Raw genomic sequence first — 12,009 nt, forward strand, 5'->3', positions numbered from 1 at the left:
ATGAAGCCAACATGTGTAGCTTCAAGCCCAGTTAGATTTGCTGCACCGTTTCCATATATGTGAGAGTCGGAGAGGGCGCAACATCTGGGCGAGCAAAAGAGCACACAAGGATGGTTCAAACGTACCCCATGAGCTCCTTGAATGGACCTCATCAGGTTGACCCCTTTCCAGACATAGATGTCACCATTCAAGGCACCTGAATACGTGACCTCGTCCTTGGCGCAGGCGAGGCAGAGGATGGTTTGGAGATCCCCCGTTTTGCCAAAAACGCCACGCTTGGGTGTGAGAGCATTACCGCATAAGCTCCAAAACTGCAAACACGAACAGAGAGGGCAAAAGAGTGCTTTGGCTAATAATCCCCCTGTGTAATCCCGTCCTGAAAGATCAAACTGATAATTATGCAGTATTTGGAAACAGCGGAGTAGTGAATCATCGGGTCACGCGTGGTTTGACACACACACACACACACATACACAAACACACACACATTCCAACAACACACAAGGACCTTGAAAGACAACATGACAGCATCTCCATGTGATACTCAGAGCTCCTGCTGGGGGGGGGGTCAGAGCTGCAACCACCTGATCAGCATGCACTAACTCAAACACACGTCCACGCAGGCTCATTATTTATGAACAGGAACATTAGGATGCATGAACACGGCCTCATCTGAAGGCTAAATCTATCCAAAGCAGGAGAAAAGAATGAAAGAAAGACTCTCTGTCTGCATGGAGATGAGATCACAGGGATAAAGCAAAGGCAAGGCGCTTCAGATACTAAAACACAGACATGGGCACGTTAAAGTGGCAAAAAAAAGACACTTGTCCTGATTTACATGCAGGAGAATTTCCTTCCACATAAATTGACAGCTGGTTCATTATATTTTAATGCCGATGTGTTGTTTCTATATCAAAAGAGTGGTTTTGCAGTGGCTCAAAAGAAAGAATGAAACGGACAAATGAGCTCTTTAGCAGCAGCGGCCGGTCAAACCCTCTCTAACACCTATCGTCTTGACTGATAAAGCTGCTGCGTGCTAACAGAAGGGATCGATTATCTGAGACAGGCATCACCGGCTCAGATACGGCCCTGCCTTCAAACATCTAAAGGCTTCTGAACAATTCGACAGAGCAGAACTTACCAAAATCACAGACCTTCATTCAAATTTGAGAGAATATTTGGGTGTTTGAGCATTTATACAGGGTCAGTGCTTAGGGTTAAGTAAGTAAGATAAGATGGTGGGTGTGTTATCCAGGAGAACATGAAGATAGAAGCGGATTTGAGGAAGGTTTGTGGCGTAGCCTAGTGCAGAAGCAGTGGGGATGAATGCAGCGTGACTGCACAGCCCACCTTGCCTATAACTGATAAGGCACAGAGGCATGAGAACTGAATAATCCCTTTGCTCCCATATTGTAGAATACCGGATGCTGGAGGGGTTTACGATTATGCCAGGAGAGCAAGGCAGATGGAGTGATAACACAGATAGGTAAAAATCAAATCTAGGTTAACCGATCTGCGTTCTCTGAAAGTCATAACTAATATTCTTAAACATCCTCTGCAAATCTTTTGGCAGGGTGGCCTTAAAACATGATTTCTTGGTGCCATTACACGCTAAACCATCAAAATACAGAAACAGTTTTAAAGGAGTGTCACTTCAGATGTACTCTATTGAGGTACAAGCACTGAACCATAAACGTTTTGAGCAACTAGTGAGAAAAAACAGTGAGGTTTTGCTGTGAAACAAATTTGTACAGATTGGTAATAAGCAATTGTAACATAACCAAACATGCATACACCTGGAGAAGCTGGAGAAAACAACTGCAGGCACGAAAGGAACATGGCACCTCCACACAGAAATGGGATTTGAACTGGGAGTCACGTTGCTGTGGGACGATATGCTCACTCTCGCTCATCTCTGCCACCCACCCTGCTCCGTTTTTTTGACATTTGTTTTATGAGTGCATTACGTGTCGCACAGTTCATTGTGGAAATGTTGAAGGCCAGAAGGACGCAGAAGCAGCAGGATCAACTAAACTAGGCGACAACTGACATAAAGAAGCATCAGACAGGCTCGTCAAAAAAAAGATCTGGCAGACCACAAAGAGAACAGAACTGAATGTAAACTGAGGGAAACTAACAATACAAGTCAGCCGAGAGGCATTTAGCAAACAAAAACCAGGTGTGACAAGACAGGATGTACCAAAAACAAAACAGGAAGTAAGTGAACAGAACAAGACACTACTGTGGGTCACAAACTAAAACTGTGTGAACAGAAACAATCAAATGCTTCCAAAACTGTGCTATTAAGCAAAAGATTTAAGATTTACACAAAACCTTCGCTGGATGTGTGTATTAATTCTATCAATGTCTTGGTTAGCAGTGCTACAGCAGCTGCTACTACAGTCTTTCCACAAACCAGCAAAAACATACAATGTTCATCGGTAACAATAAAAGAAAATTGTTGTGTTAATATATTTTATTGTATGTTATATACACATTAAAGCTAATCAAATGTGATTGATAATAAGAGGTAAATACGTTGATTATTAATAATTTGATAAAAGTTTTAATAGAAAACTCTGAAAGCAAATAATTTATCTGTGAACATGGGAGCCGAAATAAAAAAAATTATAAGTTATAGACATGCTACGTTCATGCAAAACAAAATGAAAACAAAACAAAACAAAAAATTGGCAATTGTTTGATTTCCTGAAATTGTACCTAACTTGTTGTTTGCATATTTCTCACTAACAAATCCCTGTTTAATTGTAGAAATTCTTTTATATTATCTGTTTTTCTTGTAAATTACCAGATTAGTTTTTTTTTCTTTTACAGGCCTCAAATAATAAAGTAAAGACAATCATGTTTTAAAAGTCATACGTGTTGGGAGTATGTGTACTACAGTCCCTAAATACCTTATAATAGTTTATCAGTAAGAAGAAATTGGTAAAATGTGTTGTCCAGAACAACTCAAAATACAAACAGGTCTGTGTGAGGTGGGACGTGTCCTCGTCCCAGAGGTTGTGTTTCCCTCAGCTCGATAGTGAGTGGATTACTGGGTCTAAATCTCCTGTACGCTCTGAGTGCTATAATCGCTGAGCGAGCACAGGCCGGGGGAGCAGATGTCACATGGTCCGCGGGGTAAAGGCTGGGGAATTATGTGGGACAATTGCTGGATTGCCTTGGCATCAGAAAACCAGAAGGGAGGAAAGAGAGAGAGAGAGAGAGAGAGAGAGAGAGAGAGAGAGAGAGAGGAAGACAAGGAGGAGGGGAAGGGCTGAAGGACTCAGCAGGGACTGAGGGGGAGGGGTGCCACAACTGGAGGGGATTTCTGTGTCATGGCAGTGGAGGAAAAGTTTATGGGCAAGGAGGGGGAGATTACTATAAGAGGAGAGACAAATCAAGCCGGACCGAGATAGGAGAGTGAGAAATAAGTTCAGTAGCCGCAATTTCTTCTTTTCCCAATTTTTTGGAAAGAAAAAGCCTCTAAATATCCCTAGGGGGGACTTGGTGAAGACACCCTGCATTAACCCGCTGGAGATTCATGCGCACCACTTGTGTGTGAAGAAAAGCGGCGGAGATCGGACCAGAAATGGAAGTGCACGGGCACAGCTGCAGTTTGTAGCGTAGAGGGTTTCAAAAAAAGCTGAATGGAGAGAGATGAAGCAGAGACGGGGTGGGCAGAGTGGCAGAGTCATGGTCCCCGATGAAAGGAAAACATTTTTCCTCTCTGCAGTGCCGATTACTACAAATTTGAGGGGAGAGACTCTGAGTCACTGCCTGTCCTACTTATGCTAAGTGCCTGATAACCATGGGCTCTGGAATAAAGTAAATTTGCAAAGATCTATTTTAGGACTTTGATATGAACATGGAAATAAAGCAAAGGGGAAATGGAGATGCATTGACATAAAATCCACCAAACCTCAATGTCACAGTCTTTTTTTTTTAGATAAAAAGTGAGGGAAAACCTCAGCTGACTGGGGATTCGCTGCAGTTTTCCGACCAGAGATGGACGTACCTTGATATGTTTGACACCACAGCTTACAAGCTTGTTCGGCTGATACAAATCCCACGATATGTCAAATATCTGTGAAAAGAAAACAGTCAGTGTGTTCAATTTCTATACGCCTGCATCACAAATGTCCCAGATTAAAAACAAAGGCGCGTGAATTTGCACGAGCTGCAACTGAATTAGAAAATATAATAGCTGCCTGAGTTTCATCTGTTTAAAATTCCTTTTCATTAGCCATGCGCCCTCTCAGGCTGTGTAAAGCCCACAATCAATCAGACCTAACTTGTTTATGTCCCTATTGTGCAGGTGCTCCATCCTGCATTCACAGCTAATTGAAGCAGTCGATACAGAGACTCATGATGAAGACCAGGTGGGAAGAAAGTCTTTACCCTGTCTGTATGACCGGGAGCGGCTGCCAGAACCTTCCCTCTCCTCCAATCCCACACACAGATTGTGTTTTTTGAGTCCAAGCCCACAGACACCAGACACTGCAAAGAGAGCAAAGACAAACACCTCACACATTGAACAGACTAAACCGATGCTTGCAAGCCTTCAATGTGATGTGGTAAGCCATGATCAAAGGGCTAATAATGGCTGCAGAGCAGAGGAGAACAGTTGTCCAGCCCCTGGCACATCCAGCGAGCACATCTGAGCGTGTTTGCCAGAGGAGCCACCTATAGCTGACTGAGTAGGCAGCATTAGTGGAACAGAAGAAGAAAGAGCAGCTCTCATGGAAATCCTCCTCTGCTCTGCAGCTTACTTTACATGATAAGGGATGCCCTCCTTAATCCGGTACAGAATCAGTGTTCAGCTATGCGTCTGGTTGAGGCATTTGTGCCGTTTCAACTCGCATTTAAGCAGTTTGTTCTGCTACGTAAAGAAACGCAGCGAAACCGTGTAAGTAATGGGTTAGAGGCACGCCTTCTGTCAACTGTCTTAAAAGCTTTTTGGATGGATTACAGTAAATTTGTGAACATTTATGATCTCCAGATGACAAATTCTGATGACCTGGAGGTTCTTTGGAAATTAATTACATCTTTACTGATTTCTGCAAGCAGGTTGTTTTTTTTGGTATAAAAAATCTATAAAACGTGTTTTTTTTTTTTTATTCAAATGCTCTATTTTAGCCTGAAATGATACTTCAGCTAATCACAAGTATTTGTAGAGATAAAGACAGGTTAATAAATGGTGGTTGAGGTTAGATTTTAGATTAAACCCCTCAACCACTGCACAGTGTGGTGTAAGGAAAACTGGCTAAAACAGAGAGAGAAAGAATAAAGCAGAACAAAGTGCATGACTTCTCGTGCTCTTTATACAGGACAACAGAGCTGTCATGCTGATGTTTGAGACATCTCTACAAGAGATGTCTCAAACATCAGTGTATCCTTTTTGATATTGTCTTAATGGATGGGCAGGATGAATGCACCAAGGATTCCTCTGGATTGTCCTGAGTTCAACTCTCACTTCCCCTGATCCAGACAAGGAATAGATAGGAAGTAAATAGAGCTGCTGAACACTGTCACATTTGATCTAAATCCCCAGCTCGAAGCCTGAAATGGAGAAGAGCAAAGAGTTCATCTCAGTGTCTCTTAGTGGGAAGGAAAGTTCACCCTGGAAGTTATAAACCTGTAATTGTTCCTTAAAATTTTTAGCTTTTCAGTCCAAAATGAGACTGTGGAGTGTTCATTTTAACCAATGGTAGAAAAAAGAGTTGGTTAAAAAATATGAAGAAAAATAATTTTAAAAAAGCTGCATTTACTGACTGGATTCCATTTGTTGCTTGTGTTTCACTTATATTTACCTTACTGTCTCACTCCATGTTAGCCATATTAAACACTGCAGCTGATTATTTTCCTGTAAAACCATTAAAGCAGCAACAACTTTCTACCTAATGTTGCTGGAATAAAAGCAGAATTCAGAAACTGCCCCCCCTGAGACAGAGTATCCCTGTCATTTGAGTGTGGCTTCACAATCGCACCTGTCCCTCAAGGTCAAAGGCCAGACAGGCGATCCCATGTGTGTGCACGTCTTTGAGGATGGACACAGTTTGCACAGTGTAGGAGTCCCACACGCAGATGTAAGGCTCCTTGCCCACTTGCCCCGTGGCCACCAGCACGCGCTCCGGATGCAGCGCTAAACTGCAAAAAAAGCAAAAAGAGGAGAGAGAGATGGGGGGGAGAGAAAATCTGGTTAGTGTTCCAGTTTGCGTGCTTGCCTGCGTGTGCCGAGGGGCGGCCGGGGGGATTCACCCTGGCTGCAGAAACCACTGGCATGAGATGAACACATTAAGTCTGCACTACATGGAATCGGAGGGGCAGCTTGATGAGGTGACATGGTTGAATTAACTCAGTCGCGCTCGAACGCACACACACGCAGCCTGGGTTCATTCAAGGCTTGTTTTAAAAAAACAAACAGGACTGGTGAAATTCTACTGCTTTCTCTTTTTTTCTTCTTCTTCTTGTTCATTCCTTAAGCCATCCTCTGCCCCTTTCACCTCCCTTTCGTCTGGGGTTTCCTCGCATCACCAGGCATATGTTTGCAACGCTGTTACATAACCTCACCCTCTCTGTCAGTCGAACCTCCCCCCACCTACAAGCCTTCTACAGTTGAGCAACGGTCTGTTTTACATTGTGACTCCCTCTTCCTGCTCCACCCATCCTTGTTCACCTGGCCGTCCTCCTTTGTCCCTGCCTTTATGTTTCACAGAGCTCGTTGTAGTGAGGCCGCCCTGCTGAATTCCTAATCCAGGCGTTTTTTCTTCAGACAGGAGGCTGGAAAGGTTTCTGGCAGCATTAGCTCGCTCTGTCTGACTGGGTCACTTTGACATCACTTGGCTGCTCGCTGTTTTTTCCACATTTTCAAAGCGAATCTTTCTGTCTGACTTGTATCGCTTCATCTGCATTTAAGGCGTGTGGCGTTATTGACCTGGCAATGGTCTCTGACAGCTGAGGAGCGTTACACCGGTGATGCTGTGCGTTCTCCCATTGCTCTGGCTTTGTTGAGCCTCTTTCCCAACCTGGCGCTTTTCTCATTTTACTTTTTACGACTTATATAATCAGAGCAAATGGGCTAAAAATAGCTTTCAGAGGAAAAGAAGAGGGAAAAAAAATGATTGGACCACTTTGAGATGCAGACAGACACGGCAATGAAAGCTGCTTTGCTGTGAGCAGGTGAATTTGTCAGATTCGAAAAAACTAGAGTCGAACACAAAAATACCTACTCTGGTTCTTTGATTCAGATTTGAGCTTTTATCGAATTCTTGTACCGCATGGTGTTTAAATATGCATACTATGACAATGTTAATGAATTTAAGACAAACCGGCTTTTAGAGCCAGCTACAGCATCACTGTCTCACTTACATTTCTCCATCTGAAGAGCTCGCTAAATGCCATCACTAATGACTTAGCCTGCAGCATGTTGCCACGGTTCCTCTGTTTGATATAAGCAATGGCTGTTTGGCTGCCTTCCATCTACCAAGTGCTGTAGCACAAAAGTAGCTACAGCAAATACCGCAGCAATTAAACTGCTTGTTTTCATGCAAATTTAGGGCAAATAAACAGCCTCAGGGACTGCTTTCTCAAGGTTAAGATGCAAACATGCAACACAGGAGTCCAAGGACGGGTAAAATGTTTTTTTTCTTACCAGGAAATTGGAAAAAACATATATATTTTAATTTAACAAGACATTTAAGACATAGACATGTCTGATAACACATATAACACCTGGGATTCATTTTCCTGAAGTTGTCTTTCTCTGACTCTCCCATAAATTGATCCGAGAGAAGCGGAGGATTAGCACCTTGCAGAAAGTCTACACAGTGGGGGATAAGACCTAAGATGCTGTGAAATGTTTTAAACTCCTCTTCCAGCTTCAAAGCGTAAAAACGCCCAGCAATGATAAGCAGCAGAGTTCTTCTTCATCAGATTATGAAACAGGAACATTAGAGAAGACAGAGTGGTGAAATGGGGTTTACAGCCCTTTTATAAAATCAAAACAGTTCCCGTGATTCTATCATTCAGTTTTTAATAAATTAACAAAATAAAAGAATATCACCTTATTGATTAGTGGATTGAATCATATCATTGAAAATCTTTGGTTTGCGACACAACAAAACAGTCGGTCTTGTGTGACATTTTATAGAGCAAATTGTTATATAATCTAATAAGAGAGTGGCATACAGAGAAATAATGAAAGTGTCAGTCCTAACAACATGATGCTCTTCACATAAGCATCCTTAATGAATTATCTTCTGACAACAAATGGTGATTAGTTATGATGCACCATCTTTGGTCAGTTATATTAAATTTTATCTTTATGAAATTTAAGCTTTTCCCAGTGAGGTTGTGCGAAACAATCATACCACCAGTTATTCCTAAATCCCACTAACAACAGAGGTGAATTAGGCCACAGCATGACAGTAAGTAAATAAACTCTCTTACATCCTAATTAGATGAGACACTTGCGCTCTTTGGAGAGGAAGCTTCCTTTCACAAAGTGGGGCTCATAACAATTCGTAGCGGGTCTGAAAGCACAAGCATCCCAGTTTTGATCAATTTTTTAAATGACTCCAAAGTGAGAAACTTACTGAGAAATGAAGGCACAAGTGTGGCAGAAGGTGAGAAACATTGATAATGAGACGACCACTTACACCGAGATATTAAACTCCAGATTTCTCAAAAGAGGAGACACTCACTGACAAGATGACCCAAGACTTCAGCTCTGAATTAATGCTGAGGAAAAGGTGTAAAAGGTGAGATTAAATCAGCTCGGCTGCGTTAAAGGTTGTTGGTATAATCATCTTCTACAATCTTATACTCAGACTTTGACTCTGCAAACTCAAAAGTCTGTTCTAGGAAAAAAGATCCCAACAAGACATTGAGACTAAACAAGAAAATCTGAAATAAAAGGATTATGTCTACAGCTGTTGTGAACTGTAACTGTCTGCTTCACATTCTCACCTCAGACTCATTTACACCCAGACACTGCTTGGATTAAACCTGCGAGACGTTTCTTTTTTCTATTTTCTTCTGCAAACTTGACACATTTAATGCATGAACTCTGCAGCTGAACTGACAAAACCTGTACTTACAGCAGCTCTCCGAGCTAAAAACAAGCCCAGCCTGGGTCTGGCATCTATAATATAATGCTGGCTGTGGTCCATCAAAAAGATTAAAAGATACTGGAGTAGGAGGCTGCTTTCCTGTGTCTCTAACACCATCTTGGAAATGCTCGCTCTCAGACTTTAAGAATAATTTAGAACAACGTCAGAAATGATCCTGGCCTTTCTTGTATTTTAAACGAGCATACAAAAACAGTTTAATGATATGCTGTAAACTCCTATGATCAAACTTTTGCAGCCTTGCAGTTTTAGATCATTTTTGCAAAAATCCTTGAGCTCTGAAACTCTAACCAGCCTCACACGGCGGAGAAGAAACACAGACAGGCGTCTTCAAAGACCGAAACCCATTAAATAATAACCAGAGAAGGCCGGCCCGACTCTGTAGTCCTACCGTTCTTTCACACTTCAGTGGTTTGTTTATATCAGCAAAACCGTCCTTCTTAATCTCTGGGATTCAGAAGAAGTATTTGTAAGAATCTCTGTGATCTTTTTTCTTTAAACTGCTCCTCACTGTCAGAGTGTAGATCTGCTTTTTAAACGTATTCACTCATGTGTCAGTTTGTGTGCATAGCACGTCTCCTGCAAGACGCTCATTTGCAAGGTTTTGACTGTGACGAAAACCTGTCTGGGACAAGATCAGACGTGGGAGCAAACAGCAAAAAGATGGCTTTATAACTATGTATTCCAAGGCTGCAGATTATTAGGAAAACATGCAATGTGCAACGTCATTGATGGATGTCGGGACGATAAAATGATCTGCAAAAAACTAGCTTGTGTTGGTCCTCAGGATGCTCCCCACACCCTGTGATGTATACTTGAGCCTTTGAGCCAAACTTTTATAAATCATCTCTGAGCATCTCCAGTGATGAGGCATGCAGAATGTGATGCATGGAAGTTTATATAATAACCTAGCATGTACTCCAGTCCACGCAGTCTTTTACAATAACAATGTTGCAAACTTTGATATAACAATGACTATTAATTTTTTTTATATTATTTGCCAAAATTGGCCAAAAATTTCAAATGCAGCAACCAAAGTAGAACAATAAAAGTGCCATATAAAGGTATTTGTATTATACAGCTATCATGCATCTATTCTAGTTAGTGCAACATGAGAGCACTTGTATTTTGCAGCACCTCTACAAGTTATTGCTCCTGGTTGTCCCATCAAAGGTGATGTTTACGAGGGCTTCAGACTCAATCCTCTGAGATCCTGCTTGTCTGTGTCAATAAAGAGGAACGGATCAAAAGGTCCTAATAGCTCAGACCTCATATTTTGTTCATATCACAGCAGATGGGCGACAAATTACTAGAAAAGTCTGAACTCTTGACCTCCTGCTATGAGGGGATACAGTGTCTGCATTATGCAGAGAGGAGACTTCTGCGAGGGACGGTTTGGATTGCTGCAAATCATTATAAAAACTTCTCCCAGGGTGATTATTTCTGAGGGGCAGTGTCGGTGCTACATCCCATAGAGCACAGGGCATTTGATAATGAATATGCAAATGATGTGAATCAGTGTTAGCAGATTTAAAACCTGTGAGGTGTTTTTATGCTGCATCGTCTGAAACTCAACCTGAAAAGGGGAGGACTGAGTTCGGGGTTTGGTTGGTTTGCTACTTTTGTGTTTTCTTTGTGCACATGTGGTTCAGTAAGTGCCTCCTCTGTGTTTAAACTCAAGAACATCGCCCACAGGGCAGCGCAGGGTTACCCTCTCCATTGTGCGATTAATAATGAAGCAAGAGCCCAGCTGACTACCGGCACAGTTTATGAAGCTAGTCATCTCCAGGCCAACCCATTCACACACACACTCACACACACTCACAGACACACACACACATGTCAGCATAAGCACTGAGGCATCATAGTCACACAGGTCATAGTTGTGCTGAGAAATAAAAAAGGCAGAATTATTTGATGAATGACAGGTTGCTGTGCTGTATTTCCCTAAGGTGCAAGTAATTCAAGGTTTTGTCTAGCCATGTAGAAATGAATTACCATAAGGCACAGACAGGTTTCAAGGACAGTCATCTTCAGGTGCTTTTTTACCATAAAAAAGGGACATTATTTGAGTTTTTTGGACTGACAGGTATTTGATAATTGCGTGAGCAGAACCTACAGCAGAGTATCTGAGTGCGAATTACAAGGCACCGTCTGTCCCGCAGTTAGGACACCCAACTACATTTACATTCACGTGCAGCTGTAAAATATCACATTACAACCGGACAAGGTGACGCCAGCGTCCACAATGTCAACCCCGCCGGCGCTGCCGCTGTCCGCGGTGCTGAAACCAACCCGCGCGCCGTCATAATACCTGATAATGTCGTCGTTGTGCCCCAGGTAGAATTTCTGCTTGTGCTCCCGGGTGTTGTACACAACTCCCACACCCGCGACGAAGTAGACAATCTCTTTGGCGGCGGTGTAGTACAGGTTGTTGCGGCACTGATGTCCCCGGTATCCGTACACCCACTCCAGTCTCAGGTGGCAGTTGGGAGCAGTCCTGTCAGCCATCTCCGCGCTTCCCGTCCGTGTCTCTCTCCGTCTCTCTCTGTCACCTAGGCGTTCAGATATACTCTCACTCACCAGCAGAAAAGAAAGGATTTATTTTGAGCCCGAGCTTCCCATTAGTTCCGTTAGATTTTAACCGGTCCAGCGAAAGCTAAAGTGAGTCATTTTTTATTTTATTTTTTTAAGAGGGTTGTTTACATTTATAGACTTACAGCCCTGCGGGTATAAAATGTGTCTCTTGTCTCTCTACGCTGTTCTTTTCATTGTGAGATCCCGGCTGTGCTTCTCCTGCTGCGGGCTTCTGCTCCTCTTCGACACAGGTCAAAGCTCCTGTCAAATCCTACAAAGATGGAGCTGTTCGGTACGCCAC

General features: G+C 42.6%; 1 protein-coding gene across 6 annotated transcripts in view; it reads right to left on the reverse strand.

The window, feature by feature from the left end:
* eml5 (EMAP like 5) overlaps positions 1-11,988 on the reverse strand; it is a 31,997-nt gene extending 20,009 nt beyond the window's left edge. For 2 of the 6 annotated variants that reach the window (XM_017415750.2, XM_017415742.2), the window contains exons 1-5: positions 11,446-11,986; positions 5,991-6,150; positions 4,402-4,500; positions 4,019-4,087; positions 126-311 (exon numbers count right to left, since the gene is read on the reverse strand). In XM_017415750.2, coding sequence (XP_017271239.1) covers positions 126-311; positions 4,019-4,087; positions 4,402-4,500; positions 5,991-6,150; positions 11,446-11,642 — 711 coding nt within the window. In that variant the 5' untranslated portion in view covers positions 11,643-11,986. Of the gene's footprint in view, positions 1-125; positions 312-4,018; positions 4,088-4,401; positions 4,501-5,990; positions 6,151-11,445 lie in introns of all 6 variants that reach the window. The other 4 variants (XM_017415717.2, XM_017415734.2, XM_017415725.1 and 1 more) reach the window with 4 other exon arrangements.
* Between the last annotated feature and the right edge of the window lie 21 nt (positions 11,989-12,009).

Source organism: Kryptolebias marmoratus, linkage group LG10 (assembly GCF_001649575.2).
Source record: "Kryptolebias marmoratus isolate JLee-2015 linkage group LG10, ASM164957v2, whole genome shotgun sequence".
In the NCBI taxonomy this organism is placed as follows: domain Eukaryota; kingdom Metazoa; phylum Chordata; class Actinopteri; order Cyprinodontiformes; family Rivulidae; genus Kryptolebias; species Kryptolebias marmoratus.